Source organism: Dendrobates tinctorius, unplaced genomic scaffold (genome assembly GCF_039654945.1).
Source record: "Dendrobates tinctorius isolate UK_male_01 unplaced genomic scaffold, ASM3965494v1 ptg000056l, whole genome shotgun sequence".
NCBI classification, from domain to species: domain Eukaryota; kingdom Metazoa; phylum Chordata; class Amphibia; order Anura; family Dendrobatidae; genus Dendrobates; species Dendrobates tinctorius.
In genome coordinates, this window is record NW_027361724.1 from 7097671 (window position 1) to 7118406 (window position 20736).

The 20736-nt window shown below is 42.8% G+C and overlaps 1 protein-coding gene across 5 annotated transcripts in view; it reads right to left on the minus strand.

Annotated features, from left to right (window-relative positions):
* ZNF385B (zinc finger protein 385B) overlaps positions 1 to 20736 on the minus strand; it is an 837627-nt gene that overhangs the window by 38801 nt on the left and 778090 nt on the right. For all 5 annotated transcript variants that reach the window (XM_073577477.1, XM_073577475.1, XM_073577474.1 and 2 more), the window contains one exon: positions 8171 to 8413. In XM_073577477.1, the coding sequence (XP_073433578.1) occupies positions 8171 to 8413 (243 nt within the window). The remainder of the gene's footprint in view (positions 1 to 8170; positions 8414 to 20736) is intronic.

Consider the following 20736-nt stretch of genomic DNA (forward strand, 5'->3'; position numbering starts at 1 on the left):
TATTTTCCCAAGGGTAACAGGAGAAATTGAACCCCAAAATTGTTGTCCAATTTGTCCTGAGTACGCTGACACCCCATATGTGGGAGAAAACTACTGTATGGGCACACGTCGGGGCTCGGAAGGGAAGTAGTGACGTTTGGGAATGCAGACTTTGATGGAATGGTCTGCGGGTGTCATGTTGCCTTTGGAGAGCCCCTAATGTACCTAAACAGTGGAAACCCCCCACAAATGACCCCATTTTGGAAACTAGACCCCCTAAGGAACTTATCTTGATGTGAGGTGAGCACTTTGAACCCCCAAGGGCTTCACAGAAGTTTATAATGCCCGGGCATGAAAATAAAAAAATTGTATTTTTTCCACAAACATGATCAATTAGTCCCCAATTTTTTTATTTTCACAAGGGTAACAGGAGAAATTGGACCCCAAAAGTTGTTTTGCAATTTGTCCTGAGTAGGATGATACCCTACATGTGGGGGTAAAACACTGTTTGGGCGCATGGCAGAGCTTGGAAGGGAAGGAGCACCATTTGACTTTTTCAACTCAGAATTGGCTGGAATTGAGATCGGACACCATGTTGTATTTGGAGAGCACCTGATGTGCCCAAACAGTGGAAACCCCCAATTCTAACTCCAACCCTAACCCCAACACACCCCTAGCCCTAACCTTAGCCCTAACCCTAGCCCTAGCCCTAACCCTAGCCCTGGCCCTAGCCCTAACCCTAACCCTAGTGGGAAAATGGTAATAAATACATTTTCTTTTAATTTTACTATTTTTCCCATACTAATGGGGTGATAACGGGGGGTTTGATTTACTATTTATGGCGGTTTTTATGTTTGGCGGCTGTCGCACGCTAAAAGACGCTTTTTATTGTAAAAATAGTTTTTGCATCACCACATATTGAGAGCTATAATTTTTCCGTATTTTGACCCACCGAGTCATGAGAGGTCTTATTTTTTGTGGGACGAGTTGACGTTTTCATTGGTACCATTTTCGGGCACGTGACTTTTTTGATCACTGTTTATTCCGATTTTTGGGACGCAGAATGAACAAAAACCAGCGTTTCATGAATTTCTTTTGGGGGGCGGTGCGTTTACACTGTTCCGCGTTCGGTAAAATTGATAAAGCGGTTTTATTCTTCGGGTCAGTACGGTTACAGCGATACCTCATTTAGGTCGTTTTTTTATGTTTTGTCGGTTTTATGCAATGAAAACTATATTATATAAAAAATAATTATTTTTGCATCGCTTTATTCTGCGAGCTATAACTTTTTTATTTTTTCGCAGATGATGCTGTATGGCAGCTCGTTTTTTGCGGGACAAGATGTCGTTTTCAGCGGTACCATGGATATTTATATGCGTCTTTTTGATAGCACGTTATTGCACTTTTTATTTGGCAGTATGATGATATATCATTATTTTTGCTTCGTTTTTTATTTTTATTTTTTAAGGGGTTTGCTAAAGGGGTTAACTAATGGGACAGTTTTATAGGGCGGGTCGTTACGGATGCGGCGATACCTAATATGTGTACTTTTATTGTTTTTTTAATTTCCAAAAAATGGATTTATTGGGGGAATATTTTTTTTTTTCTAATTTATTTGGCGATATTTTTAAAATTATTTTAACACTTTTTTTTTTTTTAAACTTTATTACATAGTCTCAGGTGGGACATCACTGTCCTGTGACAGATTGCTGATCTGTCACATCACAGATCAGTGTGACAGATCAGCGATCTGTCACAGGCACTGCTGCAGACTTCCTCATGCCTGCGCTTTGCAGGCACTCAGGAAGTCAGCTCCCTGCAGGCCCCCAAAGGCCCCCGTCGCCATCTTTGATTCGGGGGCCTGCAGGGAAGGAGCCCCCCGCAGCAGCGCTGCACATTGCGCTGCTGTGGGGGGCTCAGGGAAGCACGGAGGGAGCCACCTCCCTGCCGATGCTTCACTTTAACCCCCGGTACACCGCGATCATGTTTGATCGTGGTGTGCAAGGGGTTAACGTGTCGGGGGCGGTCCGTGACCGCCCCTGACACATTGTGCCGGGTGTCAGCTGTGATAATCAGCTGACACCCGGCCGTGATCAGCGGCGCTCACCACGTGGGCGCCGCTGATCACGCTAGACGTACTATCCCGTCATTGGGCATAGGGGCCTGGGTCCCATGGACGGGATAGTACGTCTGATGTCAGAAAGGGGTTAAAGAACAATGAGGGTGAAATCATAGAGAGCGATGTGGGAAAAGCAAATGTTTTAAATACTTTTTTCGCAACAGTGTTCACACAGGAAAAGGATTTGCCAGGGGAAATGCAGAGTGATAATGTAAACTCCCCATTAAGTATTACCTGCCTAACCCAGGAAGAAGTGCAGAACTGCCTTAATAAGATTAAAATTGACAAATCACCAGGCCCTGATGGCATTCACCCTCGGGTATTAAGGGAGTTAAGTAATGTGATAGACAGGCCTCTATTCCTTATATTTAAAGACTCTGTAGAAACAGGGTCTGTTCCTTTTGATTGGCGGCAAGCAAATGTGGTACCAATATTCAAAAAGGGGTGTAAAAGGAACCTGGAAACTATAGGCCGGTAAGCTTAACATCTGTTGTGGGTAAAATTTTTGAAGGGTTTCTAAGGGATACCATTATGGAATATCTCAATGTTAATAAATGTTTAACTCCATATCAACATGGATTTATGAAGGATCGCTCCTGTCAGACTAACCTGATCAGCTTCTATGAGGATGTAAGCTCTCAAATGGACCAAGGAGAATCATTGGATGTCATTTATCTCGACTTCTCTAAAGCATTTGACACTGTCCCACATAAAAGATTGGTAAGTAAGATGAGAAAGCTTGGGCTAGGGGAAAATGTGTGTAGATGGGTAGGTAGCTGGCTTAGTGATAGAAAACAAAGAGTGGTTATTAATGGTGCATACTCAGATTGTGCCAGGATTACTAGTGGGGTACCACAGGGTTCTGTATTGGGCCCCCTACTATTTAATATATTTATTAATGAGGGTATATGGGCACGGGACTATGGGATGGAGGATGTGCGATGGGTATATTGGCACTGGACTATAGGATGGAGGATATGTATGATGGGTATATGGGCACTGGACTATGAGATGGCGGATATGTATGATGGGTATATGGACACGGGACTATGGGATGGAGGATATGTATGATGGGTATATGGGCATGGGACTATGAGATGAAGGATGTGTGATGGGTATATGGGCATGGGACTATGGGATGGAGGATATGTATGATGGGTATATGGGCACGGGACTATGGGATGGAGAATATGTATAATGGGTATATGGGCATGGGACTATGGGATGGAGGATATGTATGATCATTTTGAATGCAGTTAGATATTATGTGCATATGCACTTTATGTTATGCGATCTAACCTTAAGCAGCGCTGGCTTCTTTTCTTTTTTTGTATGTTGGTTTGTGGCTGACCACCACTGTTGCCGTGCGCGCTGGGTTATGTTCGCCATTTTTTCTGTGTTCACAGTGATGGATCTAGGCTGCTGTGCACACACACAGCAGCCCCGCCCTGCCCCAAGCTTTATTTATTTGTGCACCTGTATCTGAACCTGCATCGCCCTTCATCTACACTCACTGGCCACTTTATTAGGTACACCATGCTAGTAACGGGTTGGACCCCCTTTTGCCTTCAGAACTGCCTCAATTCTTCGTGGCAGAGATTCAACAAGGTGCTGGAAGCATTCCTCAGAGATTTTGGACCATATTGACATGATGGCATCACACAGTTGGCGCAGATTTGTCGGCTGCACATCCCTGATGCGAATCTCCCGTTCCACCACATCCCAAAGATGCTCTTTTGGATTGAGATCTGGTGACTGAGGAGGCCATTTGAGTACAGTGAACTCGTTGTCATGTTCAAGAAACCAATCTGAGATGATTCGAGCTTTATGACATGGCGCATTATCCTGCTGAAAGTAGCCATCAGATGTTGGGTACATTGTGGTCATAAAGGGATGGACATGGTCAGCAACAATACTCAGGTAGGCTGTGGCGTTGCAACGATGCTCAATTGGTACCAAGGGGCCCAAAGAGTGCCAAGAAAAAATTCCCCACACCATGACACCACCACCACCAGCCTGAACCGTTGATACAAGGCTGGATGGATCCATGCTTTCATGTTGTTTACGCCAAATTCTGACCCTACCATCCGAATGTCGCAGCAGAAATCAAGACTCATCAGACCAGGCAACTTTTTTCCAATCTTCTACTGTCCAATTTCGATGAGCTTGTGCAAATTGTAGCCTCAGTTTCCTGTTCTTAGCTGAGAGGAGTGGTACCCAGTGTGGTCTTCTGCTGCTGTAGCCCATCTGCCTCAAAGTTCGACGCACTGTGCGTTCAGAGATGCTCTTCTGCCTACCTTGGTTGTAACGGGTGGCAATTTGAGTCACTGTTGCCTTTCTATCAGCTCGAACCAGTATGCCCATTCTCCTCTGACCTCTGGCATCAACAAGGCATTTCCGGCCACAGAACTGCCGCTCAATGGATTTTTTTTCTTTTTCGGACCATTCTCTGTAAACCCTAGAGATGGTTGTGCGTGAAAATCCCAGTAGATCAGCAGTTTCTGAAATACTCAGACCAGCCCTTCTGGCACCAACAATCATGCCACGTTCAAAGGCACTCAAATCACCTTTCTTCCCCATACTGATGCTCGGTTTGAACTGCAGGAGATTGTCTTGACCATGTCTACATGCCTAAATGCACTGAGTTGCCGCCATGTGATTGGCTGATTAGAAATTAAGTCTTAACACACAGTTGGACAGGTGTACCTAATAAAGTGGCCAGTGAGTGTATGTTTGCTGGTCGGGCAATGTGTGGAGGCTAAGCCTGATATGTCTGCATTCAGACCTGGTTGGACTTCATCTGCACTTGCTTTTCTGGCTTCATGGGAGCGATCCAGAAATGCTCAGGTACGGATTGCACTTAAAGTGGTCTTGCTTTTAATGTATTTAGGAGGCCGTAATGGCACAGTGTTTATTAAAGACGTAGAGTAGGACCCCCCACATGAGATTGCCTTGGCGCGGCGGGGTGGCTCAATTGAATTGATCAATTTTTTTGCCAAATATCTCATTTTGAATGCAGTTAGATATTATGTGCATATGCACTTTATGTTATGCGATCTAACCTTAAGCAGCGCTGGCTTCTTTTCTTTTCTTTTTTTGATATGTATGATGGGTATATGGGCATGGGACTATGGGATGGAGAATATGTATGATGGGTATATGGGCATGGGACTATGGGATGGAGAATATGTATGATGGGTATATGGGCATGGGACTATGAGATGAAGGATGTGTGATGGGTATATGGACACTCGACTATGGGATGGCGAATATGTATGATGGGTATATGGGCATGGGACTATGGGATGGAGAATATGTATGATGGGTATATGGGCATGGAACTATGGGATGGAGAATATGTGTGATGGGTATATGGGCATGGGACTATGGGATGGAGAATATGTATGATGGGTATATGGGCATGGGACTATGGGATGGAGAATATGTATGATGGGTGTATGGGCATGGAACTATGGGATGGAGAATATGTATGATGGGTATATGGGCATGGGACTATGGGATGGAGGATGTGTGATGGGTATATGGGCACTCGACTATGGGATGGAGGATATGTATGATGGGTGTATGGGCATGGGACTATGGGATGGAGGATATGTATGATGGGTATATATATGAGCACGGGACTATGGGATGGAGGATATGTATGATGGGTGTATGGGCATGTGACTATGGGATGGAGGATGTGTGATGGGTATATGGGCACTCGACTATGGGATGGAGGATATGTATGATGGGTATATGGGCAGGGGCCTATGGGATCGTGGATATGTATGATGGGTATATGGGCACGGGACTATGGGATGGAGGATAATTATAATTTTCTATAACTAACCACAGTTAGTTACTATGCCCGGGCAGCGCCGGGCTCTTCAGCTAGTTTAATATATTTATTAATGATCTAGTGGATGGCTTACACAGTAAAATATCAGTATTTGCAGATGATACAAAACTATGTAAGGTAGTTAACACAAAGGAGGACAGTTTGCAACTACAGACAGATATGAGTAAATTGGAGAATTTCGCTGAAAAATGGCAAATGAGGTTTAACACAGATAAGTGTAAGATTATGCACATGGGAAGGAGAAACAGATGCTACAATTACTTACTAAATGGGAAACTGCTGGGGAAATCAGACATGGAAAAAGACTTAGGCATCTTAGTCAATAGAAGCTAAATTGTAGTGCCCAGTGTCAGGCAGCTGCCACCAAAGCAAATAGGATCATGGGATGCATTAGAAGAGGTCTGGGGACACGAGATGAAAACATAATTCTCCCTCTGTACAAATCACTCGTCAGACCACACTTGGAGTATTGTGTGCAATTTTGGATGCCGGTGCTCAAGAAAGACATTACTGAACTTGAAAGGGTTCAAAGGCGGGCTACTAAAATGATAAATGGAGTTGGTTCACTACAATACCCAGAAAGGTTATCAAAATTAGGTCTATTTACTCTAGAAAAGAGAAGACTTAGGGGAGACTTAATATATATGCACAAGTATATCAGAGGGCAATACAGAGATCTCTCCAATGAACTGTTTGTACCAAGGACTGTGACAAGAACAAGGGGGCATTCTCTTCGTTTGGAGGAAAGACAATTTCTGCACCAGCATAGAAGAGGGTTCTTCATGGTAAGAGCAGTGAGGCTCTGGAATTCTCTTCCTGAGGAAGTGGTGATGGCCAACTCACTGAATGAATTTAAGAAAGGAATGGATGCTTTTCTTGTGAGTAACAGAATAGAAGGTTACAAATAACAGAATATTATAGGTAGATGGTTGACCCAGCTTAGGGGAAGGAATTTTTTTCCCTATGGAGAAAATTGGCTTCTACTCTGTGGGTTTTTTTCCTTTCCCCAGGATCAACAATGCAGAACAGCTGCACTAAAAATAGGCTGAACTAGATGGACATAAGGTCTTCCTTCAGCCTTCAAAACTATGTTATGTATGTTACTATGTTATGTGGGTCCCATTGTACTGTATGAAGGGCTGTGTGGGGATCAGAGTTGGGAAATTGTAATGTAATTGGGTTACCATACTTTGCTGGGGGGTAAGAACGGTACAGTAGGGTCATCATAACGTGCATCTGGAGATTACTGTGGAGGTATTCACTGTGTGGGCATCTTACTGTGTTGAGAGAGCAATGTTGTTGGCAACATATTTTATGATTTCCATTATTCAAGGGTTTTATACTTTGTTATTATATATTTAAATTACGCCATTGTGACATATGCTTTTACAGCTCTTATATAAGATATTATATTATTCCAGTATGCCCCATTTGTGATTACCGTATGCTTATTTTATTCTAAGATCTATTAATTAAAATGTACTTTGTTTGTGGGACAACTCTTTAAGTTTGTTTCCTTATGAAAAGGTTAATGGTTATACTTGATGATAAAGAAAAATATCAAGGTTGGCCTCAGACTGTCCAAGTTTTTAGTGTTGGCCCTCTGTGTATTTGAGGTTGACATCCGTGATGTAGTCCCATTCTTACAATACAGACACTGTACTCACCTTTAATTATAATCAGAGTCCCTCCATGAACAATAATGCCAACAAAGTGCCTCTTTAAAGGGAATCTGTCACCAGATTTTGCTGCCTAATCAGCATAATGTAGGGGAAGACCCCCAGTTACTGTTATATATCACTTAATTTACTGGGTGTTGCAGTTTTGATATTAATCTGCTGCAAATCTACCAGTTACCTAAATGTGGATCGCTGCATTACCATGCTTACTGGCAGTTTTCTGTGTCCACTGTGTATAGGCAGAAAGCTGCCAATCAGTGGTGGGGGCATTGTGGACTCCCAGGTTACCTCGTCCTTTAGAGATAGTATCCTGCTGATAACACAGTGATTTTATAAAAACTGGAGCAAGTAGAACAGAAAGTGACACATGACTGGAATCTGGGTCTCTGCCCCTACATTATTCTGCTCTCAGATTTGGTAACAAAAACCTGGCTACAGTTTCCCTTTTAGCCAGCGAAATGCTTGATCAGTGAGCTTCCCTGTAGGACATTACCGGCATTGTGCGGAAGGTGAAAGAGCAGGTTACAATACCTGTGTTGTGTGCCTCTAGCTGTGACAAAGAGTTGACTGCTACTTTGCATAGTGAACAGTACAATAACTTCTTGGCTTTCTCCTCTTCCGATTCGGAGACAGAGATCACACTGCCGTTGGTGGTCTTCACGAGTGCTGCGGGTATTACTGCCGTCAACGCCACCTCTGACTTAGCGATGAAAGACCTTATCTCGGCCATACTATGGCTGATAGAACTGCTGGCTTTTAATCGTTCTTCTTCTCCTAGAAAGAAGAAAACATACAAATAATTTAGCCACCGTCCACAAACTCATCATCAAGTATTTATCTAGCGCCTTTATTACAGGGGACATTTGACATTTGCAAGCAATTACGCAGAGATACAAATTGTTTGAAAAGGAAGAATAGTGTTATTCATCCATCAGAAGGAGAAGGGTCCACCAGTATAATTTGTCTGATTATTCTCTTTTGTACATAAATGTCCCGGCGTCACTGTCACTTTCAATGGATGACTAACTCCCAGTGGAAAAAAATAGAACCACAACATATAATTGGGAATCTCAAAATGTGCAATATTGTGAATATCAGCCTATATCAGACAAAGCCTGCAAACGTAAAGATACAAACGGCCGACTACTGCGGGACACGCTATAATTTCACAGTTACAATCTACATGTGAAAATCCCTTATAAATCACAAGTTTGAAGGACATGAATTCCCATAACCCACCTTATATATCACCATATCGGCATTTAAAATAGGATTCAGTATATAAGAAAAATTCTACTTGAGCTGGATTTTTTTATCTAATCCTTCTTCGTATATCCAACACAATATTTTTTAATTGCGATAGCCTCCATCTTTTATAACTCACTCAGTGATATTAAAGGGAATCTGACACCAGGTTTTTACTACCTCTTCTGAGAACAGAATAATGTTGGGAAAGAGACTCCGAATCCCGCAATATATCACTTAGTTTATTGAGTGCAACAGCAGTGATGCAATCAGAATTTTTAGATGTAATATGTAGCAAAGCTCAGAAAGCTAACCCCGCCCACACCTAATTAGCAGCTTTCTGTGTACATTGTATATTGACATTAGGCTGCTGACAAGTGCTGGGGGACATAGATGGACCAGGATGCATGCATCTGTTTGCCCAGTCCTCCAATCATGATCTGCTATCTTCTTGGAATTCTGATCTCAGACTTGTTATTTGACTATGTCTTTGTCTCAGTCTATGACTTACCTTCCTGGCTTTTGACCTCGGACCTATTGACTTCCCAGCTTAACAGCTTGTCTGTCAGTAGTGACTAGTGTCACACCTAAAGGGCATCTGTCAACAGGATCAACCATTCCAAAACATCTATATATGGGTATGTAGGTCATAGAAAGTTAAATAAACTGATCCCTTGATATCTGTGATGCAATGTCTAATCCACATTTTACCTAATATGTAAATGAGCTGTTAATATCTTTGGGTCAGACACTGATTTCCCTGAGAATCTGCCTCCGGGGCTTATTTTATATTTTATCTACACGTGAGACATGTAGTTCAGGAGAGCAGACTGTCAGTCATTATATGTCTCACACTGGTAACTTTCCCTTTCATTTAAAATAATCTCTGGAGGCCAATTCTTAGGGAGATCTATGTCTGGCCCAAAGATCTTAACAGCTCATTTACATATTATGAAAAACATGGATTATTCTGGAATAACATCAGATTTGAGATATCATGGTATCATTTTATTCAACTTTCTATGACCGGCATGCCCATATAGACTACTTAGAAGGGTTTATCTTTCTGACAGATTCCTTTTAACACAGATTTCTGAAACAACTATTGCTATTTCTATTAAACTGGATTTTGTATTGTAATTAGGCAGAAGTCTCTGAACCACTGACGTTCTTTATATTCTTACTATTCCTACAGTAATAACTCAATATAAAACTGAGCTGGACAAGTTATGTCTCTTAGAAAAATAGAATAAAATAATTTCGCGCACACAAAACCTCACTGTACTATAGGATTAAAGTGAATTTATTCAGATAAAAAACTGTGAAAACACAATATAAAGAATATATATCCACAATTCACCAAGAAAAATTACTGTGACGCAGCAGCGATATTGCTAGCGATATCGCTATGTGCGATACTTACCTCCGACCGGCTCCCCCGCTGTCTGTCGCTGATCGTGCGAGAACGCCCTGGGCCGTTTCTCGTCGTCAGCTTCCTGCTGGGCTTCCTGTGGCACCGAAGAGCGTCACGTGGACGCGGGCAGGAGGACGTCAGGATCGCCGCGTCTGACAGGTAAGTAGCGACCCCCGACCCCTGCTATGTCGCTGGTGAGATCTGCCTGTGTGGCAGCTCACTAGCGACCACTTAGCGATGCACTAGCAATCCATATCGTTGTCGGGATCGCTGGTGCATCGCTAAGTGTGACAGTACCTTAACAGACATCCTCCAGATGTCATAAAAGTGTTCTTTTTAAAAATGTTTTCCATAGATAAAGATCATACCATGTAATTGTTTGACTCCCAATAATCCTGAGAAAGAGGGGGTGCGGTAACCTGTTCTCAGAGTCAACGTCTGTTGATGTGGTCACTTAACATAAAAATGAAATGGAGATATAGAAACCTCGATGGAGATATAGAAACCTCAATGTAGGAGCATTAAAACATATCATAAAATTATATTGTTTGAAATAGTTTTATATATTGGAAATCATTGTCTGATCCACTCCAAAACCACATCTAACTGAAGCACAGGTAAAGCCGGTGAGAATAACCCTCCATCAAACTCCACTGCACCCAACAGCACAACAAAAACTGGCTGGTGACTACTTCATGCAGCCTTTATCCATCCCCATTCCCTCAAGATGGCTGGACCATCATTGTAAATAAGCCCCTGTACTTTGTGTCTCCTACACCTCATTTTAGATTGTAAGCTCTTACGTGCAGGGTCGTCATTATTTTGCATTAATTATTGTATTACTTTGAATCCTGTTACTTATGACTTGTATATGAACTGTTGAATTGTAAAGCGCTGCAGAAAATGATGTCACTGTAAAAATAAAGAACAGTATTATTATTATTATCATCATCATCATCCTCTAGGCAGGCTTAGGGCTTTGCAGTTTATTTCTAAATATATAGCTGCTGCACGTGAACACATTCTATTTTTTTGGGTGAAAAAATTTTCTATATTGTCATCCATATAGTTTAATGTGCTTAGTGTTACATTAAGGTGTTAAATATAACTCCAAAAAAAGTTCACTTTTTTTTTTCTGGATTCAATTAGTAATCCATACAGTGTACTGTCCTTAGAAATACATTACGATGCTATATAAAACTCAAAAAGAAAACGTACCAATTTTTTTCTGGATTCAGTTAGTCATCTGTACAGTTTAACGTGCTTCGTGTTACATTACGTCGGTATATAAAATGTCCGATAAAACGTTCACATTTTTTTTGTGCATTCATTTAATCATCCATAGACTTTAACGCACTGCTTAGTGCTACATTACACTGATATAAAAAAAACTCGAAAAAAAGGTTCAATATTTTTTTCTGATTTTCTGAATTCAATTAAGGTAGTCTTCCATACAGTTTAACGTGGTTAGTGTTACATTATGGTGGTATATAATACTCAAAAATAAGTTCAACTTTATTTGTAGATTCAATTAGTCATCCATAGACTTTAGTGAAATGCGAAATCCAGCTAAATCAATAATAATAACTTATGATTGTAATCATGGATATATGGGAATAGCTGAATGCATTGGCACTTATTACTTATCAGTATATTTATTATTTTTTACATACTGGTATATTCGAGTATACTATTATTCTCATAAATTTTAAACTCAAATGGTCTGTACTTCTTTTGAGGTATCTTTGTTTATATGTTTTTAGTGTTAAAAATATTTTTAAGGTAATCTAAATAAAAATTTGAAATGTTTTACATAATCATAGATCTCTTCCTTATCTGCGATTTCTTTGTCACAGGTTTATGAATTTCCATGTATTATTGAAGTGCTATGTATATCTTTAGGGACACATAGTTACAATGTAAAGAACTTAGCGATTAATAAGAAAACTCAACCATACATTTTCAATACATATTACTACAAAATGGTTAATTGCATATTTTTTGGTGTAATGTAATGATTTTCTGTGATACCCCCCCCACTTGTAGCAACAGTTTTACATGTATGACGTAATCGGAGGAACATACCATCATTATTAAATACATTTTGAATCATTAGTCTAAGAATATATGGGAAGAAATTTCCATATAGTAGAGTCCCAGGGGCCCCAGGGAATATCTAGACTTAAGGGGCCTTTACACATAGCGATATTGCTAGCGATATCGCTAAAGCGTTACCGATTTTGTGACGCAGCAGTGATATCGCTAGCGATATTGCTATGTGTGATACTTACCTCCAACCGGCTCCCCCGCTGTCTGTCGCTGATCGCTCGAGATCGTGCAGCTCCATTTCTCGTTGGGCGCTTCCTGCTGGTGCCGACGAGCGACACGTGGACGTGGGCGGGAGGACGTCAGGATCGCCGCGTCTGAAAGGTAAGTAACGACCGCTGCTGCATCGCTACATTGCTGTGAGATCTGCCTGTGTGGCAGCTCACTAGCGACCATTTAGCGATGCACCAGCGATCCTGACCGGGTCGTATCGTTGTCGGGATTGCTGATGCATCGCTAAATGTAAAGGGACCTTAATACAACATGCATTGATCCTCTGGGAAATTAAATATGCAAATTGCCTCTTCAGAGAGGAACAAGGCCAGAACTTTAGTGCCACCTAATAGACGTAACAATCCTAAAAGTCAATATTGACTCTGTAACAATCCTTGCCACATAAGTAATTTGGCTCTTTGAGAAACCTTTGGTTGGGGCCTAAGGCCAGGTTCATATAGCGTTAACACAGCCCGTTCAACACATATCGTTGACGGGCTGTGTTAACGCTATAGCATAACATGATATGCGTTTTGCTATACCGCTAGCACTGATGATTCATCAGCGCTAGCGGTGATGGAGCCTCAGACGCTGCAGCCCGCGTCCGAGGCTCTGTCAGTGAATGACGGCACATCGCGAACGCGTGCCGCTTTACGACATGCATCACGATGCGCCACATAATGGGGGTCTATGGCAACGTTAAAGGACTGTGTTACACCGCATTATACCGCGGTGTAACGCAGTCCGTTTAACAGACTGTCATAACGCAGTGTGACCCCAGCCTAAGATGACTTGAACTCTACTGCATTCTATTGGAAATAGCAATTGCTATAAGCCTCCTTACCTTGGCATGTCACTTTCCACAAAAACAAACATTACCCCTTAGAACGCAGTCAGAGGCCTCTCATACAGCCAAATCATGTCTTGTGTTTTACGCCAAGAAGGGACAACACTATGAAACACACATCTGCAACTTGAGACTCTGGTTGTCTTTAACCCTAAGTCATGTGGCAAGGCTCATTAAAGGGTCGATTTTGACTTTTAGGATTGCTACTTCTAATAAGCGGCACTAGAGTTCAAGTCCTCTTCCTCTCTGGAGATGCAATTTGTATATTTAATTTCCCGGAGATGCACTACATGGCCTATAAACCTCCTTTCCCTGGCATGTCTGTGGGGAGGAGGACTCCCATGCAGTGACCGGGCAGGTACCCAGGGGACCGCCATCAGGGTTCCTGAGGGAACAATACAGGGAGAACAGTAAAGGGAGAGATTTGACTGAAGTTGTCAGGGAAACAGAGGGCGGGGCAAGGGTAAAAGGAGCAGGGGGCGCGCCGAAGTGGCAGTTGACAGAGAGCAGGACAACAGACAGGAAGCCGTGTGAGACAGAGAGGACCGAGGGAGCGGACGGTGTGTTGTGGAGAGACCGACAGGGCCCTGTGAAAGGAAAGCTACGGACTTACCGACTAGTGACACGTGAGAGCCTTGCACCGGCGGCCGCTCCCCTCATACGGTCACATACAGCCTCCCCCGCTGTTTCATATCCTGCTGTGACAGGTCCACGACCTCCACTGACCGCTGCGACTAGAGACTATTCCTTTATAGCGGTCAAGACACTGCCCCCCGCCTTCTCCCACAGCTGTGGCCCTGTCATCACCGGCCCCAGGGGGCGCCACCTCGCTACAGGCGGCAGTAGAGGCCCCCGTCCAGTTTGCTGAGGGACTCTGGCCAGAGACTGGTGAACGGTTACATTTAGAGACTGCGTCATCACCGCGCCCACCGGCATTGTTCCTTCAGGGCCTGTTGAGCCCCATCGGCACCGTTTCTTCAGGGCCTGTTGCACCCCATCGTCATCGTTTCTTCAGGGCCTGTTGCGCCCCACCATCACCGTTTCTTCAGGGCCTGTTGCGCCCCACCGGCATCGTTTCTTCAGGGCCTGTTGCGCCCCACTGTCATCGTTTCTTCAGGGCCTGTTGTGCCCCACCGGCATCGTTTTTTCAGGGCCTGTTGCACCCAATTTCATCCTGGAGTATTGATGCATCAAGGCAGCCACATCAGCGACCTCTACGCGGCCACGCCTGTGAACCTGACAGACCCCTGGAAGGATAAGTTTATTATAGTAGATAAGGACCCCCAGTTTGGTCATATGTGGCCTATAGCACCCCGGGCAAACCGGGTTAGTCGCATCCATAATACGAAAGTGCTGTTAGGTTTGTTGAGTCCCTGTGTGGACTGGTTATTGTTAACCCCTTTTGTTTGCTCAATATAGCCCCAGCTGCTACAGTTTATAAAGGTTGTTTCCACAAACCACACTCAGTCTCGTGCCTCATCACTGCATCCTGCGAACCTGCTGAACCATACATGTCAGGCATGTCACTCTCCACAAGGAGAAACATTATCCCTTAGAAACCAGCCCGAGGCCAAATCAGAGGCCAACTTTACACCTCAAAACACCGTGTCTGAAAATTGAGATTTTGGTTTGGCATTTATCCAAAGTTATACAAAGTCCAAGCCAAAGAAGAAAAAATAGGTGGAACTCCGTGATGCGGTAAAACCATCCTTTCTTTATTCAATTCAAGTAGTACATGGATGCAGGGGAGCAGGTATAATGGAGGACGATGGCCGCTTCACGTCGATCAGATGCTTCAACTGGTCCAGGTATGGAAGGAAGTGGATAGGCGGTCCCTATTAAAGTAACAACGCCTTCTCCACCACCCCTCTATAACAACAATTAAAAGCAAGTATTTTTTTAATTTAAAACCAACAATCAAGAAAAAAAAAAAAAAAAGTTTTTTTTTAAATTTTTTACATAAAGACTGACCTGTCGATCTTATCATTAAAGCCACATGGACCTTGTACATTTGTGCGTATTACTCATCTGGCCTCCCTACGTAAAAGTAGCTTTTTTAAATCACCACCTTGGTCTGGTAAAGACACTCTTTCTAACCCAGCAAAACCGAGTACCTTCGGGTCTGAATTATGCACATTGTGTATATGCTCAATTAGATGTGTTGCTCCTTTCCCTGTGGAGATTGATTTAAAATGTTCCCTAAACCTTACAAAAAGGTGTTATGAACTCAATTACTTGGATGTCAGGGTTCAAGTAAATAATGGAACTCTCCTCACAGAAGTATATAGAAAACCATCTGAGACAAACTCTGTTTTGCATTTTGCTGGTGCGCACCCGACACATACAAAATCCGCATTACCATTTAGTCACTTTTTGCGTTTGAGGAGGGTCAATAATACAGAAATATCCTTTGACAAACAAGCAGATGAATTAAAAAGTCGATTCTTATTAAGCGGTTATCCACATAAGATTCCTGAAGAAGCTCTGAAAAGGGCTAAAGAATCAAGTCCCAAAACACTTAGGACACCTTGCATTAATAATAGCAGTGCAAAACCCAAGAGATTCATCTTTAGTTTTAAATGCGGTCCCCTGGACAAAGTGATATGTAACGTTCTGCTATAATTAAAAATTGGCATGTCCTAAGTTCAGGTAAAGATCAAAGAGATGTGGTTCAGGAAAAACCATTACGGTAATTACTTAGAACCCCCTTTTTTGTAAGGTTTAGGGAACATTTTAAATCAGTCTCCACAGGGAAAGGATCAATGCGTCTAATTAATCATATACGCTGCGCATAATTCAGACCCGAAGGTACTCAGTTTTGCTGGGTTAGAAAGGGTGTCTTTACCAGACCAAGGTGGTGATTTGAAAAAGCTACTTTTACGTAGGGAGGCCAGATGGATAATACGCACAAATTCCATGCGACTTTAACCCCTTCATGACTGGAGGTATTTTCGGTTTTGCATTTTCGTTTTTTGCTCCCCTTCTTCCCACGGACATAAGTTTTTTATTTTTCGGTCAATATGGCCATGTAAGGGCTTGTTATACTTTTGAACGACACCATTGGTTTTACCATGTCATGTACTAGAAAATGGGAAAAAAATTCCAAGTGCGGTGAAATTGCAAAAAAAGTACAATCGCACACTTGTTTTTTGTTTTGCTTTTTTTTACTTGGTTCACTAAATGCTAAAACTGACCTACCATTATAATTCTCCAGGTCATTACAGGTTTAGAGACACCAAACATGTCTAGGTTCTTTTTTTTATCTATGTGGTGAAAAAAAATTCCAAACTTTGTTAAAAAAAAAAATGGTGCCATTTTCTGATACTCGTAGCGTCTCCATTTTTCGTGATCTCGGGTAGGGTGAGGGCTTATTTTTTGCTCGCCGCGCTGATGCTCTTAATTATACCATTTTTCTGTAGATATAATCCTTTGATTGCCCGTTATTGCATTTTAATGCAATGTTGCAGCGACCAAAAAAAAGTAATTCTGGCGTTTTGATTTTTTTTCTCGCTACGCTGTTTAGTGATCAGGTTAATCTTTTATAGATTGGGCAATTCTGAAAACATTTTTTTTCCGTTTTGGCATGTTTCAATAGTTTCCGTGGGAGAATAAAAGCTGCCATAACCTGATCGGCTATGCTACATACAGGCAATGATCAGTTGCCCTGGATGTAGCTGAATTACTCACTTGCTATGAGCGGTGACCACTAGGCAGTGCTCACAGAAAGCTGGCAGTGACAACCAAAAAAGGTCTCCAGGAGACCTCGGGTTGTCATGCCAACCCATCGGTGACCTGCGATCACGTGACGGGGGTCACTGGTGGGTGGATTTCCAGCACGATTGCCGGAAGCGCATGTTAAATGCCACTGTCAGCTTTTGACAGTGGCATTTAACAGGTTAATAGCTGCATGTGGATCAAGATTCCACTCTTGGCTATTTCCGGCACATGTCAGCTGTTCAAAACAGCTGATATGTGCGGGGAAAGATGTGGGCTCACCACCGGAGCCCACATCAAAGGGAGGGAGTCCGACACTGGTGTAAATGTATGCCAAATGTCAGGAAGGGGTTAATGATATGATCGACATGTCAGTCTTTTTGTAAAAAAAAAGAAAAAGAAAACAGACTAAATTTTTTCTTTTGTAAAAATTTTTTTTACTTGATTGTTGGTTTTAATCACAGATTACCGCCTAGTTTTTCCTCCTTGGCCTGGACTTTGTACAATGCTGATCATTTCAGGTGTTGCACCTGGGATTTTGCAAGCTGTACATTGCTGGTTCGCTGAGTAAGCTTGAAAAGGTATGTTTTAAGTTGTTTGGTGCTGGTTTTTCTCATTTTCCACAATTTTTTATCCAAAGTCATGTGACAAGACTCGTTAAAGGGTCAACATTGACTTTCAGGATTGCTACTTCTAATAGATGGCACTAGAGTTTAAGTCCTCCACCACTCGAAGAGGTAATTTGCATATTGTATTCAGTATTCAGTATGTAATTTTAAGGATGAGCAAATTTGTTGGGATTTTGTCCCCGAATCTGATGTTGACATATTTGGGCCATATTTGAACACTATTCGTGCCGAACGTTTGTCTTATGATCGGTTCCGAACATATTCGGTAAATTCTACTCCCATTGACTCTAATGACGTTCGGCTTTGTTCGACGAATATTGCAAAAACAAAATTCGAATCTAATCATATTCGGAACCGAATCAGAACAAATTCGCTCATCTCTAATAATAATCACTTAATAACATTTTAGATAAAAGCCGGCACAGCGATCAGCAGATCACCAGTGGTTTAGCTTGTGAGGTGTCCAGTGATCGGATTTAAGGGATATGTAGTATTACATGTGACCCGTTCAAATGAACGACTGATTATGTAATACAAGGGCAAGTCAGGTCTACAAAGGCAAAATCTGTTTTTCATTATACCTTACCCAATGAAAAAAGTCAAGAACTTATTTCCACTTTTTCTTAAAGTCGAAAACTTGGGCATGACAGGTTGAACAGAGCAGCAGAGGTTCGCCTTACATGACCTTATTGAAGAATCTATAAAATCAGATGCAAATATTCCACAAGTAAGCAAAATGAACTGCACTTTCCCAAGCTTCTTATACATTTAATAAACAGGAGCTGAAAAAAGAACTCATTTTTTCTTCATCTTCCTACTTTCTTCTCACTATGATTTCAGAAAACCCAATGAGTTGAATAATGAGGTTACAGGCAGCTGCATTATTTAAAGAACTGAGCGTGGTTTTCACCTGCAGATGTGTGGTGTTCAAGCAGCGCTGAGAAAATGAAAAAATGTTTAACGGAACTCAGTCATGTTACTTAGATCTGAAAATGAACTGTGTGAAAACTATCTGTGAAATCCCACCAGGCGGGAGTTCACCGCAAAGAACACTTAATGACTTGGGCTTGAGATGTAAATAAATGTCAAAAATAGACAGGATAAAGATGGGGCAATCTAAGAGGATGAGGAAGAGAAGAAACTGATGAGGGACCAATGAGGAACCCTGGGAGAAGTACAGAGGAGAGATTGGAGACTGGTAGGCGAGTATATATATATTTATTTTTTTTTCAAACTATGTGAGCGTCTTCATACATTAAATTAGAGGTGGACAACCCATTTAAACTTTTTTTTTCCCCAAGGGTAAGGCATATATATTTAATTTGCCCCTTCCCTAGATTTCTGGAAAAGCAAGAGTTGGTGAGTACGGTATGCCATATGCAGTATGTGAAGTGCTGATCCAGTGTAAGGGAGCAAGAGACTGAAAGATAATAGGCTGTTCTGAGTTGTAACACTGACGATGAAGGGTCCTGAGATGAGACGCTGACAATATAGATGCCTTGAGCTTTCATACTGATGATGTGCGGCCCTGATATGTGAGACTGATGATGTGGGGCTTGAGCTGTGAAACTGATGTTGAGGGTCTTGAGTTGTGACACTGACGATGAGGGGCCCTGAGCTGTGACACTGAGGAGGTCTGAGCTGTGTCAATGTGGAGGCAGGGGTCTGAGCTGCATCACTAAAGAAGCAGATACCTTAGCAGTGCCATTAAAGAAGCAAGGATCTGAGCTTTGCCATTGAGGAGGTGGGGTCCTGACCTGTGCTGTTGATTTGGCAGGACAACTGAGCTGTGTCATTGAGAAGGCAGGATCCACAGCTGTGCCATTGAGAATGCGGGAGCCACAGCTGTGCCATTGAGGAGGCAGGTCCCACAGCTGTGCCGTTGAGAAGACAGGAGCCACAGCTGTGCCATTGAGGAGGAGGCAAGTCCCACAGCTGTGCCATTGAAAAGGCAGGTCCCACAGCTGTGCCGTTGAGGAGGCAGGTCCCAAAGGTGTGCCGTTGAGGAGGCAGGGCCCTAAGCTGTGCCATTGAGGAGGCAGGGCCCATAGCTGTGCCATTGAGGAGGCAGGGCCCTAAGGCCTCTTTCACACTTCAGTTTTTTGTGTCAGTTAAAATCCGCCAAAAGGACGGATAGTGGATCCGTTTTAGTACTGATGACAATGGATGCCATCCGTCCGTTTTTTTGACGGATCCGCCAAATGAAGAAGGTTAAAGGAATCGCAGCCTGGAAAAGGAAAGAGAGAGAGAGAGAGAAAGAAAGAAAGAAAGAATTCTTGTTTTTTTTTGTCCGGCACCCAGACAGAATTTCGGGTTAAATCAGTGTCTGGAGGATCCGCTGGCCAAAAAAACGTTGCAAGCTCCGTTTGGACATCTTTGAGGATGTTGACGGACAGCAACGTTTTGGCGGATCCGCACAAAAACGGATGCAACGGACGGCAATCCATCAAGATCCGCCAATAATGAAAGTCAATGGGGAAAAAAACGGATCCGCAAAGAAAAATGGCGGATCCGTTTTTTTTCAAAATCGGCGGATCTTGACTGATTGTCAAAAATGGAAGTGTGAAAGAGGCCTTAGCTGTGCAGTTCAGGAGGTAGGGCCATGAGCTATGCCATTGAGGAGGCGGGGCCCTGAGCTGTGTCATTGAGGAGGCGAGGCACTGAGCTGTGCCGTTGAGGAGGCAGGACCCTGAGCTGTGCTATTCAGGAGGCGGATTCCTGAGCTGTGCCTTTGAGGAAGCAGGACCCTGACCTGTGTTGTTGATTCGGCAAGACCCTGAGCTGTGCCATTGAGGAGGCGGGGTTCTGAACTGTGCCATTGAGGCAGGGCTCTGAGTTGTGCCATTGAGGAAGCGGGGCCCTGATGTGTGCCATTGAGGACGTGGGGCCCTGAGCTGTGCCATTGAGGAAGCGGGACCCTGATGTGTGC